The following is an 18,575-nucleotide window of genomic DNA, read 5'->3' as shown; positions in this document are numbered from 1 at the left end:
AACTGGCTACGTCTAATCCATGGAAATAAACGAGCTGGAAGCAAAGGTGGGGCACGGCCGCCTTGCTGCCCTCCCTGCGGGCCCTTCCCGGGGATGCCGGGAGCCCCTGGGGTGCTGCCAGGGGGCTCCTGCCCCCCGTGTTGGTTGGGAAAAGCACCGCAGAGCTCCCCAAATCGCCTCGGTTCAGGCACCCAGCCCGGCTGGCTGCCTGGGTAGGGATGGAGCTGGGCTGGTGGTGGCTGTTTGTGCTCGGAGCTCGTCCCCATCGAGCAGGGAAATGTCCCCGGCAAAGGGCAGAGCTGGGGGGGGGGCGAGCACTGAGGGTCCCCTCTCCCCCGGCGGGGCAGGGGGATGGAAAATCGCCTGGTGTATGAGAGGGCTTGTCCAGCTCATTGAGGAGAAAGATTTAAAAAAAGGAGCACGTAGGGAAGTGCAAAGCTGCCGGGAGGACGAGGCTTTGATCTCACGGTGCCCGCAGTCCCCAGGCAGCGGGGGCAGCGGGGGCAGCCCTCCCCTCCTCGGGGTGCTCCGGGTGCGCTCTGTGGGGCAGGGTCCGGTGCAGGGGCTGCTCAACTCGTTGCTGCTGGAAATATCACACAGGGGGCAGGGGTCCCAGCTTCCCTCTCCCCTCCCTGCTCCTGCACAGGCTTTGCTGGGGGCTTTTTTGGGGCAAAAGCCCTCCTGGAGTCCTTGCCAGAGCCTGTCCCTCTCCCCATCACCACCCGTGCCCGGGGGGTCGGGGTTGCTGCACCCCTGGGTGGGTCGGGGCCGAGCCTGGCTGCAGCAGCAGCCCCGTTATCAGGGCCCTGCAGACGCTAAGCCCCACTCAGGGCTGCTTTCCGCAAAACCTTAATGGGATTTGAGGAAACGAAAGGCTTTGAATATCTGCAGGTGCAGAGCCGTGGCTCATCGGGATGGAGACGAACGCGGGGCCCCGGGCTGGGGGCTCGCAGGGGGAGGCGTGTGCTGGCCGAGGCAGGGGGATTCGGGCAGGGTCGCAGCTTTTGGATGGTGAAAATCCAACGTGAGGCCCAGCGGGTCCTGTCGGCAGGGAGGGGGTGCGTGGGTCAGGTGCTGGGAGGCAAGCCTTCCTCGCTCCCTCCTCCTCCTCCTCCTCTCTGCTTCCCCCATGCCTCCGAAACGGCTCCGTGCCGTGCTCGGCTGCAGGCGCCCGTCCCTGCAGTGCCGTGCCCGTGGGTTTGGGGTGTCCGTGGGCAGGGACAGGCGGCCAGCCCGGCTGCACACCCCAGCCCGGAGGGGACAGCGAGGTTTGGCCATGTCCCCCCCTGCTGCCAGGACCAGGGATGGGGAGAGGGGAGCGTCCACGGGGCAGAGAAGGAGCCGCAGGCGCAGTGATGTGGGCACAGGGGCTCCAGCCCAGCAGCGCCCTCCCCATCCCCAGAAGCACTGCGGGGGCTCTGTGGGTCCCCCCGAGTGGCCGCCAGGCTGCTCATAGATGTCCGTGCCCCCCGTGGGGACAAGCAGAGGGGACCAGCCTGGCACGACCTCACCGCTCAGCCCCCCCAGCACTGCTCCCCAAATCCCCGCTGCACCGCAAGCGGCTCGGGGAGGGGGCACCCAACTCGGCAGGGAGTGGGGGGCACGGGATCAACACAGACACCTGGGGAAACAGCCGGCAGCCCTGGGGGAAGATGCTCCAGAAGGACCCTGGGGGAGGACGGCAGCCTGGGGTGCGCTGGGAGGACGGGGGGATGGGGACACGGGGCGCTGGGGAAGGGCAGGGGCTGGGGGGAGCTCGTGCCATCCCCTAGTTCTCCTCCCGGACAGGCCGGATCTTCATCTCGGTGAACTTGAGGGAGTACTGCCAGCCCGTCCAGGAGGACCACTCGATGCCGTCGGCGTAGGAGCTGTGGTGGCCCTTGAGGTACTGCCCGTTGAGGTTGGAGGTGTGGCAGTTGCGGTACCACCAGGCGCCGTGGTAGAAGGACGCGCAGTTGTTCTCCGAGTGGTCGTTGTCCAGGTCCTTGGTGGTGAACTTCATCCCGTTGTGCTTCAGGAAGGAGTCTCCTGCCGCAGGGGAAAGGGGCGGTGAAGGGCTCTTCCCACCCCTCTCCCTGGGGGTCCCACACACCCCCCCGTGGGGCTCCCCGGTGCCGTACGGGGCGCTCGGGCTCACCCGCTGTGCCGATACCCAACCGGCAGCCGCTCTCCCGCTCCCAACCCTCTGCAGATGCAGCCCCAACAAAGGGTTTTGGTGCCCTGTGGGGCCACGCACGTTCCCGACACCCTACCTGCCGTCCCCGAGTAGTCGGCGATGGCCACGGGGTACCCGTCCTCCTCAGGGTCGACGGAGAAGAGCCCCACGCCGAAGCTGCCGTAGTGCGCGAAGGCGGTGCCGTTGTCGAAGTCCTCCAGGTCGATGCGGAGCTCGTAGGTGCCCTGTATGGTCAGCACGTGGATCCGCTTCAACCCTACGGCGGGGGGACGGGGTGAGCGGGGGGCACCCGGGGGGGTTCCCCCAGGAAAGGGGCACGGGGTGGGATGCAGCAGCTCCCCCCCAGCCCCTGCTCCGCTTGCCAAGGGCGCGCACGCAGCTTCCCTGCCTGCTGCTGCCCCTTTGCAGCCTCCCTGCGTGCCGTGTGTCCCCCCCCCATGGCCAGGCAGCGTTTGGGGGTTTGGGTTCAGCCCTGTGCAGAGGAAATCCGGCCCCAAAGGGGCTGCCACCCCACGCACCTAACCAGTGCTCCCCCGTCAGCTTGCCGAAGCCGTCCCGGTACGCTTCCCAGCCACGGAAGAAGTTCACCGAGCCGTCCTCCCGCCGCTGGAACACCTGGGGAGACACCAGGGGGGCGTCAGCCACGGGGTGCTCCGAGCCCCAGCTGCTCCCGGCCGTGCTGCTCCTCGTCCTGTTGCCTCATTAGGCCCAGGTACAAATTAATTCCTTCCCAAATTAAACCCTTCGGGCTCGGTTATTCCATGGGGATGCCAGAGCGAGCAGATCCCAGGCGATGCTGGGTTTTTATCCCCCCCCGGGGACAGGAGGGTGGCTTCAAATAGGATTTAACTCCCTGTCCCACCTGGGGGACACCTCAGCTCCCCGTGCTGCCCAGACCCAGGCCAGCTCGGGGCTCAGCCTGTTTTTTCTATCCGGAGCCACCCCTTTTCCTCTCCTGCCTGCTCATCGGCGTTTCACGCCCCGTGCGTTTCCTCCCCTTTTATCATTATTTTGAGTTTGATTTATTGACAGCAAGCCAGAAAACGCTGCTCCATGTCCGACCGCTTGAACGTAATTAAGCCTCCAGCTCCAGATTAATTGCATTAAACTTGGCCGCCCCAGCCTGCCTGCAGGGGAATCGAAGCCGGGGGGACGGCCCCGCAGCGCTGAGCTCCCCGGGGTGCTGGGGGGCTTGGGGTGGGGGCTGAGCCCCCAAGCACCGGGGCTGTCCCCACAAGCAGTGCCACCTCTCCAGGATGCTCCCGTCCTTCTGTGGCACGCTGCCATGGCACATGTGGGATTTTTTACCCCCCTAAATTGGTCACTGCACATCCCGGAGCTGCTCTCCACGGGGACGTGGCCCCCAGCTCCTGCCCCCCGTGCAGTTTTGGGGCTGGGCGCTGCCGGAGCCGCCCTGCGCAGGGGCAGCGCCATCCTCGGCGCGGCGCGGCGCTGATCCTGCTGTACTTACCTTCTAGAATTAGAGCCTTAATTTTTATCCCCGCGTTGAGCACTTGAGAAGCCGCGGCTAAGCCCGTTAAAGGGGCTTTCTGGGCGCTTGGCAGGCGAGGGGGTGGCGCGGCTGGCTGGGGGCCCCCCGAGCTGATTTTCCCCGGCCAAGGCTGGCTCCGAGCGCTGCCGCGTGGGGAAGGCGACAGCGATGCTCCCGTTTAATCGGCTTTGACCCGAGGTTGTAACTAGGCCAATTGCCCGAGGGGTGCTCAGGAAGGCGTGCGGGACACGGCTTCATTAGCTGAGCCTCGGCACGCTGCGGTGATTACCGAGGCGCCTGCAGCTTAAGGGCTGGCACGGGGCTCTCCCGGCACCGGAGCAGCCCTCGGTGCCCCACAGGTCCCCAAAATTGGCTTTGAGAGGCTCCAAACCACCTCGCAGCCCGTGCTGGGGTGCAAGATCTCCTGCAGATCCTTCTGGGTCTCCTGCGCCCTCCTCTTCACCTCTTGTCCCTCCTGCTGCGTGCGCCCACCAGGCAGGGATGCGATGGTTTTGGGTGAGCAGCTCGGGGGGATGCTGCCGTGAGCCTCCCGCAGGGGGATGCTGCCGGGGGGATGTGGGGACAGCTCTGGGATGGGGGCTGCGGGTGAGAAATGGGCTGGGGGAGCAGCCTCGCTGCGCTCACAGCGCGGGCTCCCTGCTCTTTTCCTCCCCATGAAATATGCATCACCCCCTCTTAAGCAAAAAGGATTTCCTTCCCCGCTTTAAAGCCCAGGCTGAAATATTCATTGCCCCGGCTCGCTGCCTCCTCCGGTCATTGGGAGCTCACCGGAGAGAGGCAGACCCCGGGAAGGCACGGGCCCAGAAAAGTGAGTGAAATAAAGAAAAAATGAGCACCAGCCTCTGCCTGCAGCCGGGCTGGGAAGTCTCCGTGCCGCAGCCCCCTGCAAGGCTTGCTCAGCCCGTGGGCATCACTGCAATTAAACCCAGCTCTAAGCACAGGGCACGGATGCTCCCGCTCGCCGGGGGACAGAGACCTGGCCACGCAGCACAGCTGGTGGCAGAGGTGTCCCCAAGGCTGGTGGCACCCCCAAAATAATGCCTTCCCCACCCACGTCTCCACCTTCGTGCTGCCCTGCCCACAGCGAGTGCCCCCCGGTGCTGCCAGCTCCCTTTTCTGGCAGGATCTACTTTTCAGCTGTGCAAAATACGCGGGAAATGGCCCCAAATTGCTGCCGTCGCTCACAGCGAGCTGGGGAAGGTAGGGAGTGGAAAAAGCATCCCACGTCCCCTGGGTGCCCAGCCCCGGGCTGGATGTGGCCGTCACGTTGTGCCGCGGGGCGCAGAGCCGTGGCACGGGGAGCTGCACAGAGCTGTCCTGGGGACGGGGAGCAAACGGGGACCCTCAGGGCGAGGGGACGTGGTGGTGACCCCGTGGGGACGGGGAGATGCTGGTGGGTGACCCCGTTCGGGTTCCTCTCCCAGCGGGGCATCGGCACAGCCCTGCCCCTGCCCTGTCTCCGCAGGCTCCGAGCCTCCCTTGCAGCCTCGGGCTTAGCTCAGCAGCTCCCAAGTCAAAATTGATTCAGCTGCTTCCACCCACCCACCCACATGCAAATAAGCCCAAATGTCAGGAGTAATCGCTCCAGAGGAGGAGAAGGAGGAGGAGGAGGAGGGGAGGGAAATTTCCCAGGCTCTGCACCACGGCACCCAGCCGGGGCTCACCTGGAGCCCCCGTGGGCGCGTGCCCGTGGACCCCAAAATGTCCCCAGCCCCAGGGGAGATGGGTGGGATGTGTCCCCCCCCCCAGACCCTGGGGGTACACCTGGGAGCCTGCCCTGCAGAAAAACCCAGAGAAAGGGAGGCAAACAAGGCTGGTGCTGTGCCTCGAGGCAAGGAGCCAGGGTGAGTGTCTTGGTCCCTGCAGTGGTGGGACTTCGGCTCCGTTGTCCCCAGCTGAGGCCAGGGCACGCGGTGCTGCCTGGGGTAAAATCATTCACTTTGCACCCTCCCCAGCCCAGCTGGAGCCCTCCCAGCTGCAGCAGCTTTAAATAAACCTCTGAGTGGCTGGCTAATCACCTTGGGCTGCTCTTCAGGCAGCTCCTGAGCGCGTGGCTGGGGGAGGCTGTGTGTGGGGTTGGCTGGGACCCCCTGCTCCTTGGGAAAGGAGGGGGTCCCCCTTTTCCTTCCGTGTACCCCCAGGACTCAGGGTGCCTGTGCTGTGCCTCGATTTTCCCAGCTGGAGCTGCTGCTACCGACCCGGCTGTGCACAACAAGTTGCTGCTGCCTGGGGTGGGCTCCGGGCAGAGCGAGGCCGAAGGCTCATCAGCCCCCCGAGGGCAGGGGGGCTAAGCTCCCTCCTGGCACCGCTCAAAGCTGCTTAGGGGAAGCAGATTGCGGGGATTTATTTCCTAGAGCGCCCAGCTGGAGGGGCTGGAGGGGTGGCTCGGCTCAGCCAGCGTGCCCTTGGGGGGGAGGCTGCCTGCCCCTGAGGGTCAGCACCCTTGGGTCCCTGCGGGGTGGCACCCCGACACCCCATGCAGTGCCCCCCTGGGTGGGGGTGCCCAAGGGGACCTGGCTGAGGAGGGTCCCTGGGTCGGGGGGCTGTGATTGCGTCCCCCCGCCCGCTCCGTGCCGCATTACTGCGATTTCGGGGCTGTCGCGGCGCTGCAGCAAAGCGAAGTGGACAAGGCGAGCTAATCAGTGCTGCAGGCGCCCCGGGGTGCCCCTTTGTCAGCTGAGGCGAAACGAGCTGGGGCTGGGGGCGTCCCGGGCTCTGGAGGGGGCAGGGAGGGCACGAGGCTGTGCTCTGAGCTTCCAAAAATGCTCTGGAAAGCCCCGGTCACCCCCTTTGGACAGGGGCTGGGGGATGTGGGCTGTGACAGGGGGCAGAGCAGGCGTTCGTGGCTCACAAGCTAATTTCTCCTGCTGCCCTCCAGCCTTATTTTGGGCAGCCTGGTTTTGGGGAGCTGCCCGAGCACCCCACTCAGGGCTGGTGGCTCCCTGCCGCCTGGTTTGCCTTCACTGCCCCATTCCCATGTGCAGCACCCAACAAAAGGCAGCACGGAGCCTGGCACGAGCTCACACCACCCAGCAGGACATGGGGACGAGTCAAGCAGAGCCTTTTGCCCCATTTCATCCCATCCTGGAGCCAGCCCTGCTGGGAAGGACGGGCTCCATCACAGCACCCAGCTCCAAACCCCAGCAGCGCGTCCTGAGCCGGTGCCAGGTCCCAGTGTGCAGCCAAGCCCCATCCCCACGTCCCCACGACGCATCCCGGTGCCGAGAGCGACGTCTCCAGCCCACAGCCCCCTCGTCCCCACGTGGGGACATGGCCCCGCTCACCGTCCAGCCGCCCCCGTCCGTCGTCATGTCGCAGTAGACCTGGAAGCCCGAGGGGTCGTGCGTGGGGAAGATGGAGTAAATCCCATCCTCTTGCTGTCCGCTCACGTAGATGTCAAAGCAGTCCCGGGGCCGGGAGCCTGGAGCGGGGCGCGGGGATGGGGTGGGAAGGAAGAGGGAGGCTGGTTAATTAATGAGCTAATTTCGTGGCTTGCCATTTCTTCCAGGCTCTTGACCGTGCTGCCAGCTCTCGTTGCCTCGCTCTTTCCAGCCCTTCTCCTCCGAGGCTCGGGGGAAGCAGTGCTGGGGGGGACGCAGCCACCACGGGGCAGGGACCGTCCCCAGGACCCCTGCGATGCCCAGGGCTGGCGGGTCCCAGCTGGGGAGCCAGAGGCAGCCGCAGGCAGGGCAGGGACACGTGCTGCCGGCCCCGGGGCCATCTCAGCCTCATCCAAACCCACGGTTTGAATGCCATGGAAGGAGAAAGGTCACTTCTGCACATCTGTGGGGAACAGGCAGGGGTAAAGGGGCTTTGGGGCTGGTTTCACAGGCTGGATAGCTGGGGCTGCGTGGTGAAAACCCATCCTGGGCACATCGCCCACCTGCCCAGTCCCCCCACTGCACCCAGTGCCCTCCAGGCTGGTTTCCCCATCTCAGGTTTGTTTCCCCCTCTCTTTTCCCCAGGCAGGGACGTGCTGAGGGCCACCCCATGGCAGCACCCTCACCCTGGGTGGGACGAGGACCCCGTCTCACCGTTGGAGCAGCCGCGGGGCCGCGCTCCCCGTGCCGGGGCTCGCTGCAGGTCAGCCTTGAGCCGGGGCCGTGCGCCACCGCGCTCCTTCTGCAGCGTGTCCAGCACGTCGCTGACGGAGCTCACCAGCCGAGCCATGTTGGCCTGGCTCTCCGAGAGCAGCTGCGGGCGAAGGGGACACAGGGGAAGGTGACAAGTTGTGGTTAGGTGTGATTTTTTTAGGCCCCTTCCACCCGCAGCAGGGCGGCTCCTCCGTCCCCACGCAGCGCGGATGCTCTGCCCGCTCCCTCGCTTCCCCAAACGCCACCAGGCAGGGCACGAGGTGGGGGACACAAAAGCCACAGGAGACATCAAACAGCCCCTTTGGGTGCTTTGCAGCCTGGTGGGGGCTTCTCCAGGCTGGAGAAACCCCCGGCCCTTGGTGCGCCGGTGCTGCCGCCCCGCGGGTGGGCACAGGGAGCAGCCTTGGGGGACCTGGGGGTGGCAGCAGGAGCCGTGTCCTGAGCCAGCCACCGGCTCTGCCTTCCCCCGAGGTGACCCGGCGGGGAGAGGCAGGCGAGGTGAGGGCAGGCGGGAGCAGGGCAGCGGAGCTGAGGAGGTGACAGAGGGACGGGCAGCCAGCCGTGAGCGGGACCCGCAGCGTCGCGGCAGCTCTGCCCTACCCGGGTAAGGTTTTGGTGCCGCCCAGGAGGGGTTGGGGCGGTGAATTGGGGAGGGCAGGGGGGTGGTTGGTGAGCAGGGAGGGGAGAAATCTCCAGCACGGTCCTGCTGCCCGTTTGGGTACGCCCAGGGGTGCTGAGCCAGACCTGGAGCAGGGAGCTGTGCACGGGGACCCTAAAAGGCTGCAGCCATCGGTGTTGCATCACCCCCAGCTCCTCTCCGCTGGAGCTGCTCCCTCTACACAGACCAGGGGCCGTGCCCTACAATCCTGGGGACCTCCAGGTCCCCGAGCAGCACCGTGGAGCCATACCCACCTGGATAAGCCTGCCCTGCTCGCCCTGCAGGGCGCTGAGCTCCTGCCCCATGGCGCTGTGCCCCTTCTTGAGGCCGTCGCAGTCGGCGCGCAGCTGGGCGGCGTGCGCCAGCAGCTTGGCCACCTCGTCGGCCACGGTGACCAGCAGGGCCTTCTGCTGCCCCTTGGCGGCCTTGGCCTCGGCGTCGTGGTCGGAGAGGGCGCGCAGCAGGGAGCTCTGCAGCCCCTCCAGGCGCCCGAAGCCGCCCGCCTGGTCGGGGCAGTTGGGGTCGATGAAGATGTTGATGCGGGAGCTGTCGGCTTTCTCGATGGTGACCAGGGCGTTGGCCTCCTCGGGGTTGGTGCTGATGACGGGGGGCGGCTCGGTGCCCGGCGCGTGGTAGTGGTTGATGAAGAGGATGGCCCCCGTCACCGTCACCGCCAGGAGGACGGCCACCGACAGCAGCACGGTGCACAGGACGTACCCGCAGCTCATCCTCTGGGGGGACACAGACAGATGCCATCGGGACCCGTCCAGGTGGACCTCAGGACCCCCCACCCCGCTGCGAGGTGGGTTCAGGCCCTCAGTGGGCAGGAGCTGGGCTCAGCTCCGGGGTTTGCACCCACTGCAGGGCGCTTTTGGCCCCATGTGAAGCCCGGAGGGGGGGCTCTGCCTTCGTGACCTGTTTTTGGGCAGGCAGCCCCCCCAGAAGACCCCATGGGAGAAGTGGGGTGGTTGGCACCTAGGGGACAGCGGGGAGGCCAGGCTGTGGGTTTTTCCTGCGGGGTGGCATTCTCCATGTGGCTTGCATCCGCGCCCATGGGTTGGACCCACACCTCCGCGACGGGTCCAGCAGCGAGGGAGGTGACGCTGTGCACCGGAGAGGGGGGGACACGGGGACCCCAAGGACCCCCCGGGGAGCTCCTGAGGCTCTGCCAGGGCTGGAGGGGCACGGGTGAGATCGGTGAGCAAAGCTGCTAAAACCGCCTGGGAGACGGGGGGTATGAAATAATAACGAGAGCGAATGGTGCCGCGGCCGCGTGCTGCCGCTCGCATGTTTTATTGAACAGGCGATGCTCAGCCAGAACAGCCCCAGCTCCAGGGAGGTGCGTGCGGGCTCCCGGCTGCCCTGGGCGTGCACAAATTTGGGGAGAAATAGGGGGAAAAAACACCTCCTGTGAGCCCTGGGGAAAGCAGGGAGGGGAGAGGTGAGCACGGGACGTCCCCAGCTGGAGCCACGCTGAGCACCGCGGGGACCTGCTCCCAGCGGGGAGCTCCCTGCTCCAGGGAGCCCCACGTTCCTGTCCCTTTTGCACCATCCCTGTCCCTGGAGAGGAGCAGGGCAGCTCCCAAAGCCCTCGGCTCACGGGGAGAGCCTCTCCTCCTCGCACAGCCCCACGGAGCGTGACGCTGCCTCCCCCCCGCCCCGTTCCCATCCCACCTGCGGGACAGAGGCTGTGATTTTCCCCTGACCCCGGCCGCAGCTGTCAGAAGGAATTGCAGGGCTGCCAGAAAAGCCGCCGATTCGCAGAGACAAAGACTACTTTCTCCGGGAATGAGAGGAAAATTGCTGCATCTGCAAAGATTTCCCAGGCCCTGTCCCCCTCCCGTGCGCATCTATCTGGAGTGACACCTTCCTTCAAGCACCCTTCACTCACGCTCCTGCAACCATTTGCATTAAGGTGACCCCAGCTGCGGTGGATGGGGAGGGCTCGGGGGGGGCCCCACGGCTGCCCCCCAGCCCTGGGGGATGCCCAGGGTTTGTTCTCTGGTGATGGGAACGGCGCTGGGCTGTGGGGGAGCCACCCCGCAGGGAGCACCATAAGGAGGCAGCCCCAAAGCCTCCTGCTGTGTGCGTCAGGAGGAAATGTCACGGCATTAAGGGGAGCTTTCGGCAAGCTGGGGGGGTGCTGTGTGCTTCTACACGGGGTGGGGACAGGGACAGGGGCTGGGGGGCTCGTCCTCGGAGTGCTTCTGCCCATGGGATGGGGCAGGGGGCATCGCTGGCAACCCCGTGGGGACGACTGGGACCCGTCCCCTGCGAGCACAGAAGCCAAAAGGATGGGGATGGATGGGGATGGATGGGGATGGATGGGGATGGATGGGGATGGATGGGGATGGATGGGGATGGAGGCTGAGCACAGGCACTCGGTGGGATATTTGGGGACCTGCGGGACGAGCAGTGACAGTGCCACCACGCCTGTCCCACCCCCAGCTCTGCGCCCTCCTGTCCTGCACGGGGCTGCTCCCAACCCTGCGTGTCCCCCCCCCTCGCTGATGTCCTGCTGGGACCCCCGAGGGACCCGGCTGCCAGCGAAGGGCTTCCATCCACGGAGCCACCCGGCTGATGTGCTGCTTCCCACGGCCACAAATCCCCCGTGGGCTCCGATACCACGAGCCTGAGGCTCTGCCCAGGAGCTGCACCCACCCAGCTCCTCTCCAGCCTTCGAGCCCCGGCACCGGGGGGCAGCAGGGGGGGGGGACACACGGCCCCCTCTACTCGCAGCCGTGCGGTGACAGCTTTACAGGGCCCCCAGCATCTCGCTGGCAGGTTGTGTTACCTGGCAACCTGCGGTGGGGAGAGGAAGGGAAACTCAGCCGGCGGCACCAGGAGCGCTCCCGGCTGGGTGGGGGTCCCCCGAGCCCCCACCCCAAACACAGCAGAGAGGGAGCTCCCGGCACAGGGCCCTGCAAACACCTCGTCCCTCAGGGCTCCGAGGGATTCTGCTGTCCACTGAGGGGCTTGGAGCTCATGGAGCTTCTTGCTGAGCTTTTGGGCAGCTGTAGGACATCCCTCTGCTGGACGACACCCTGCTCGGTGGTGCCCCCCTTGCCATCAGGCTGGAGCTCCTGATGTCCCCAAATCACTTCTTCCTAAGGAGCGAGTGGAGCTGCTTCACCTGCAAACCTGCTCCGGGTGCTGGGCTGCGAGGCCGTGGTGGTGCCAGTCCCTGCTCTGCCCCCCGTGGGTGCAGAATCCCCCTGGGAAGTCGGGCACCGAGCCACGGAGGAGAGAGAAGTTTGGCAGATGGATGGCGGTGCCCAGGGTGGCCTCGTGTACAGATCCCTGCAGCCGGTGGCCTCCGAGCTGATGTCTCATGGCAGTGGGGCTGGGAAGAGTCAGAGCAAACCCACTGCTCCCCTCCTGGGCCAAGGCCAAGGCCGGTTCCCCTCATGCTGGATGCACGTGGAGCACGGAGGAGGCAGCCCCAAGGAGCTGGCACTGAGGATCCTGCTCCTTTTTGGCCCTCTGAAGGGCTGAAGCACCCTGGAGAGCCAGCATGGGTGGGGAGCAAAAGCTCCTGCACCCCGAGCCCTGGTTTGGTGTCTCCACTCGTGGCCGCTGTGCCCGTGGGGTGGTCCCAGCAGCACCAGTGCCCAAAAAGTGGCCACACTGGGCGCAGGATGCACCAGCTCCAGCACACGCAGCCGGAGCAGAGCCACAGGGAGGGAAGGGCAGCTGCTGGTTGTCCCCGGGCAGCCGGGATGGGGATGGAGCTGAGGACGGAGAGCAGTGCTGGGAGAGGCTGAGCTTTGCCGTGGGGCAGTTTTTGGAGGAGGAGGCGCCCTTTGCTCCAGCAGCCGCTGCTCTTTGCTGTGGGCTCACCAGGCAGGGCCACAGGGAGAGCTCTGGGACAGGGGCAGCGACTGCTGGGGGCTCCCCTGTGAGCCGTGCCCCAGCTGGGTCTGATCCAGGCTCCCAGGGGTGCTTCTCAGCACGGTTTCCATCAGCCAGCCCCTGCTGCTGGGGCCATCTGGCCCCAGAGGAGCCCCAGGACAGTGAGGGCTGTTCCATCCCCACCCAAAGGCAGGGCTTGCTGCTCAGGCAGCTCCTCGTGCATCCCAGCTGCTTGTCCTGCTCTTCCCCTGCCCCCCTCCAGGCTGAAGCAGCCTCGCTCCAGCCCTTCTTTGCACAGAGCTGCTCCCCGTGGGGCTTGGGGCTGTGCTGGAGACGTGTCCCAGCACCTTGTTGTGCTCCCTGCCCGTCCCAGCACCCTGCCCTGCTTCTCCCAGACCCGGCACAGAGCTGAATCCTTTTACCTGCTCTCCTCCGTGCTCCCAGCCTGCTGCTGCTGCTCCTACAGCGCAGCACGGCGCGGGGAGAGGAGCTGCCTGGCTGCGGGTGAGCGCGCAGGGACAGCTCTCTGCTGGAGCCTCGGGGAGCTGGGAGCAAACTCTGCCTCCTCTGCAAAGCCCAAACAGCTCCAGGCTGTGCCATCCAGCCCCGTGTGGGGCCAGAGCCATTGAAGGGGTGGGCGAAAAGCAAGCGATGGACGTGGGGACGAGCGTGCCACCGCTGTGCCTGCTCCCCGCAGACCCTCTCCGGGCAGCGGGGTGCGGAGAGAAGCCAAATGATAGAGGCTGCTGCTGCTGCCTCCCTGCTCCCAGCTCCATCCCTGCCTCTCGGGCTGTGTCGGGACCATCTCCTTCGTTTCTCCCAGCCCTTTGCAGCCCTGTTTGCCCACGCACCGTGCGCCTTCGCCCCCAGCCCTGCCTGGCACAGGGTGCGAGGCAGCCACATGCCCCAGCCGTGCCCCCCTGCCTGCCCCACGGCTTCGGGCTCGGCTGGGGGAACCGACACACGCCTGGCTGCTGGAGCAAGCAGCCTTTGGCACACGCACGGGCACCCGTGTGTCACCCACGCTCTGCCACCGCCGCCCCGCACCCCGCCGGCCTGTCCCCCAAAACCCGGCCGCCTGCTGCCCAGGAGAGGGGCAGGATGGGGAGGGAGGGGGGGTGAGGAAATAAAGGCATGCAGCCGGCTCTGGCTGCAGCACGGCCGCCAAATCCCCTCCAGGAGGTGATTTCGGAGGTGATGGAAGCGGTGGAGCAGCGGCGTTGTGTGTGACAGCCCCGGAGCGGCCACGGCGCACGGAGGGATGCGCCCCCGGCTGGAAATAAAGCACCGCGGGGGGGGCTTCACGGGAGGCAGCGAGCCCAGAGCCTCCCTTTGGGTCCTTTTCGGGATGAGGATGCTCACCTCAAGGCGGGGGGGGGAGCCTCTCACAAGCGGGGCTGCCCAGGGCGAGAAGTTGGGGAGGGGGCCCCCCCCCACACCCCGTTCCGCCTCCCCCTGCCGGGTGCCGTCCCGCCGCCCCCGGCTCGCCCCGTACCTGCGCTTTCTCCTGCTGCCCGTCCTCAAGTTGCGAGGCTCCTCCCATGGTTTTCCAGCGCTCGTTCCCCATCGCGCCGCAACTTCGGGCCAAGTCCCCGAGCCCCCTCCCCGGGCGCAGCAGCCCCGCAGCCGCCGCCGCCGCCGCGCAGCCGGAGCGGGAGGAGGAGGAGGAGGAGGAGGAGGACGGGAGGAAGAGGAGGGAGGAGGCCACGGGCACGGACGCGGGGGTGGGTCTTCCCTCCCGGCAGCCCCGCCCGCCCCTCTTTCCCCCCCCCCTTTCTCCGGCCGTGGGTAGGGGGCAAAGGGGTGAGCGGTGCCCCCCCCCACACACACCCTGGGGTGCCCCCCCCTCTGGTCCCACCGCTGCCCCCCACCCTCACCCCCCCCAAGGCACTGCTATGATGGGGGCTCCTCTGTGTGCCCCCCACCCCTCTCCAGCCGCTCCGGAGTCACTCCGGATTGAAGCCCCCCCCCCCCCCCCGGGGACAGCCCGGCTGCTGCTGGCGCAGCCGGAGGAGGCGCAGCAGGTAAGGCAGGGGCTCGGAGCAGGGTGGCGAGGGGGGGTTTTGGGGTGTCCCCTGTCCCCTTGGGGCTATGGGGAGGGGCAGGTGCTGGGTGCGTGGCCCCCCCACCCCATTCCCAAGGCCGTGGTGCTGGGGGCAGCAGCTCGGGGGGCTCGGTGCCACCCTGCCCCACGGGGGGGGGTGTCCCTTAGGGGGTCTGGGCAGAGTGGGGGTCATCTGGATCCCCCCCCAAATAGCCTTGGGAGCCAAAAGGGACCTGCTACAAACCCCAGTGCTGGCTGGGGGGGGGCAGCAGCACTGCCCCCACCCCCTGGAGCTGCCCACCAAAGCACCACAAGCAGGGCGTTTTGCCCAAACCCTGGCGTTTTCAGCCCAAAGCGGCAGCGCCGGCCTGACTTCCCGCCACCTCTTGGAGCAGGGCTGTGGGTTTTTGTTTTTTTTTTTCCTTCCCGTACCCTGGCGGCACCTCCCTTTTAATCTTTCATCCACCGCTCGTCTGACCTGCGGGCAGGAGCGCTGCTAAGAGCTTCGGAGGAGCATCCTGAGAGCACAGAGGACCCAGCCCTGCTGGGGAAAGGGGGGGCTGCTCCCTCCCTCGCTGCCGAGAAGCCCCCGGAGACCTCTGAGCAAGGGGGGCACAAGGGGAAGCACCCCCAGGCCGGCACCTTGAGCCGTGGGTACCCAAGTGCCCGCTGTCCCCTGGCCAGGAGCATTTTTTGCCCATGGTCCTGGTGATGCTGTGTGGATTTACTGGGTGCTGCCGGTGGCCACAGCCCAGCTCCTTCCCCGCCGGTGGCTTCTCAAGGGCTCCTCGCTGCAGCTGAGACCAGGCAGCTCGCTGCACCAGTGGCGGCTTCGTGTCCCCCCCCCCCCCCCCCCCATTAAGCAGGGAAGTCCCCGGAGGCTGTTAGAGCTGAACTCCGAACAATAAAAACTTATCATTAAAAAGAAATGTGTCTTGGCTTCATGTGGCCTGGCAGCGCGGGGAGGAGTGATTCAGTGGCTTGTCAGCCCTCGGTGTTAGGCACGGCGAGCTGCACAACTGGACCCTCTCCAAGTCCAGCAACTCATTTTCTGCAGCGGGAGCCGGGGCTGTGCAGGGAGCTGGCGTTTAATTTGCAGCCCAAACACACCTTGACACAACCCCCAGCGTGGGCACGGGTGCTGGCGGGGGGCAGGATGCTCAGGGGTTGGGTGCCCGTGAGGGTGCGGGCGCAGGGCGCGTGGCTGCCCGGTCCTTGTAGGCGCGTGTTTTTTTTGGGGAGCCCTGCCTGTGCACGAGCGAGGGGCCGGTGGGGATGCTGGCCATGCTCATCGCTGACTCACGCCGAGCCGTGTCACCTCGTGTCACCCGTCACGGGCTCTGCCTGGAGATGTGGCACTGGGGATGTGAGAAGGGGCGCCCTGGCTGGCTGAACCCCACGGCTCCATCCCCATCCCCTCCCGGGCTCACAGGCCTGCAGCTCCTTCACCCTGGCTCCTCTTGGGGGCACTGCATTTATCCCCAACATTTAATTTTTAAAAGCTTGCCCAGACAAAGTGGTCCCAGCCCCAGCCCCCCAGAGCTGTGCGGGGTGCCATGGAGCACCCCAGGGCTGGGGTGAAGGCTTTGGCCGGGCACCGTGGGGCTGGGAGAGCTCCGGGGGGATGCCTGTGGCACGGCAGCAGCTTGGTGAGGTGGGGAGGGGGCTTCTGCCGGCAGCCCAGCCCGGATCGATCCTCGCAAGGAGGGGATGATTCATGTCTCAGGCTGTGGCCTGAGGGTGAAAACGGGAGAAGTGTTTGATGTGAGGATGCCGGTCCTGCTGGGAGCTGCGGCTCCTGCTGGAGCTTCCCCGCCCCGAACAGGCTCTGCCCCTGCTGCCCGAGGGTCCTGGGCTCAGCCTGGGGCAAAAAAAAATTACCAAAGGATCTTGGGATTAGCTCTGTGCGCTAAAATATGGTGTTTAAGGAAAATTTTTGGATGCTGTCTTGCGTGCAGTTGTTGAAGGCGGCGAGCAGAGCTGCTGTGCATCGTGGCCGGCAGGGGCTGGCTCCGTGCGGGGTGGCCGTGTCCCCTGGGGGGGACAGAGACCCCCAGGGAGCAGGGGACACATGGGACAGGGCTCGGTGCCGTGCTGCCCCTCGCCACAATCAGCCAGCACTCGCTCTGCGTGCCCAGCACAACACGGCGCCGGAGACGGGGCTGGATTTTGGTGGGTCCCAGCAGGGTTTGAAACCTGTGGGTTTTGGGGACAGAATCCTGCATCTCGCAGCCATTTCCCCACCGATTGTGCTGGGGTTGGGGAGGTTTGGGGGGGGGCTGCCTGGAGGCCGCCACCTCCCCGGGTAACCGCGCGCTTTCCTTGGCCGCGTGCCATCAGAGCCGGAGAGCCGTCGCTGCACACACACGGCGTCAGACATCATCATAATATTAATAATGAAAGGGCAGCTCCTTCAAAGATCTTCGCCCCTGCGCCGCGCGGCTGGCGAGAGCGCAGAATGCAAAGGAGCTGCGTGAGCCTCATCCCAAGCAGCCGCGGGGGGAGCGCCGGGATGCCCCCTGCCCGCCTCCGTGCTTCGAAGCTGGGCTCACCAAAACCCACTGGGAGCCCCCCCCCCAGCTGCTCTCCCCACTGTGAATTTTGCTGTGGGGGTCCCCAGCTCCTGTCCCCCGGTGCCAAGCCTTGCCAGAGGTTGTGGCCGGAGCCCATCCTGCGCCCTGCCCAGCACTCAGCGATGCCACTCGCCGTGCCAGGGGGATTTCTTTCCATCAGAGCCATCAGCAATCGACGGCTCAGGCAAGGAGATGGGCTACCTGCAAGGAGGTGTCTGGGGCTGGAGGCACAGCAGCCCACAGGGGGGTCATCTCCTGTCTTTCTGGGGCGCAGGGATGCTCTGGCACCCCATTAATGGCAGTGCCAGAGGTTTTGGTGGGGCCACGAGGAAAAGGGGGAACCAAAGCATCTCTCGGAGGGAGGCTGAGGTGGCCCCAGCATCCCCGAGCATCTCTTCAGCTCCACTGCCTGCAAGATATTTGGACTGCAAAATAAAACTCTTTTAGCCCCCAGTTTGGCCGCTCTTTGGGTGGGGTTTCCCCAGGAGGGTTTCGCTGTGGCTGCCCCGGTCTGGGAAGGAAGGAGCCAACCCCCTTGTCCTGGGCGCAGACTCGTGTCAACCGTACCCACCCATTCCCACGTGCTCTCCACACATTTTGGGGGTCCCGATGGGCAGCAGCAGGGCCGTGCCCCTGCACCCCAGGGAGCACAGCACCAGCAGGAGCCTGCTGTGCACCCAGTGCCAGCCCTTTGTGCCTTTCTGCGCAGCCCTTTCTCAGTTTTTTTTTTTTTTTCCATTTTTTTCCCTCTCCAAACACAACAAAACCCCCAAATCCTCCCCGAGTGAGAAGTCTCTTTTTGTTCCTTTTTTTTCCCACTGCTTGCTCTCGCCGCTCTCTGCCGCGGCAGAGTTATCGATTGGAGCTGATTCCCTGTAATCCGCCCTTTCTGTGAAGAGTTGGCATCCTGGAGACCCCGGGGGGGGGGGGCCCAATCCTGCCCCCACGCAGGTCTCGCTCCTCTGCCAGGCTCGGGGTGCAGCGGGGCACCCAGGTCCCCCCCATCCCATCCAAGCAAAGCTGGGGGCCAAACGCCGGGTGTGGGACTGGCACGCAGGGTCAGGCTGTGAAAAGGCTCTGATTTGGGGCAGAGCCATGGGGAACCCTATGGGGTGGGTTTCTGGGGCACCTTCCTGCCCCTCCTGTGTCCCCCGGAGTGTCCCCCCCCCAGCTCATCCCCTCCTCGCTGCCTCCCCATCTATAATTACTGCCAGCAAATGGGCCGCAGCTCCGGAAAGCGAGGAGGGAAAATATGTATGTACATAAAAAAAAAAAAAAAAACACCACCACCCAAACAGCCAAAAAAGCCTCCTGAAAGCACAGCACAGGCAAGGTTTTAATTTAAAACCTTCTCCTGCATGAAGAGCAGCAGCCCGGGCCATCTGGAGGAGCATCTGCAGGTGCCGGGGAGGCGGCGCTGCCTCCCCCAGCTCCCCGGGGAAGGGGCTTGGAGCTGGCGAGGAACAACCCCGGGTGCCCGCGCAGCCCTGGCCGGGGGCTCCCAGCCCAGCCAGCGAGGTCTCTCTGCTTAATTGCTCCGTGCGCAGGAAAAAGTGATTACGAGTCCCAGACGCAAGCTGCGATAGCAACCGAGTTTATTGCGGGAGATTAATTCCGGGGTTTTAATTGAAACTTCGGGAGCAGGGCAGGGAGGGGTCGGCCAGG

The 18,575-nt window shown here is 65.8% G+C and overlaps 1 protein-coding gene across 1 annotated transcript; it reads right to left on the bottom strand.

Annotated features, from left to right (window-relative positions):
• Positions 1-1,768: 1,768 nt before the first annotated feature.
• FIBCD1 (fibrinogen C domain containing 1) lies at positions 1,769-13,860 on the bottom strand (the record flags this gene model as incomplete). The annotated part of the gene is made up of 7 exons (XM_082775929.1): positions 1,769-2,028; positions 2,253-2,432; positions 2,695-2,791; positions 6,974-7,110; positions 7,724-7,883; positions 8,696-9,172; positions 13,789-13,860. 7 exons carry the CDS (start codon positions 13,858-13,860, stop codon positions 1,769-1,771), a joined length of 1,383 nt encoding a protein of 460 aa, XP_082632055.1.
• Between the last annotated feature and the right edge of the window lie 4,715 nt (positions 13,861-18,575).

This window comes from Aythya marila (assembly GCF_965140915.1).
Source record: "Aythya marila genome assembly, chromosome: 19".
Lineage (NCBI taxonomy): Eukaryota > Metazoa > Chordata > Aves > Anseriformes > Anatidae > Aythya > Aythya marila.
This window is presented reverse-complemented; position numbering and strand designations above follow the sequence as displayed.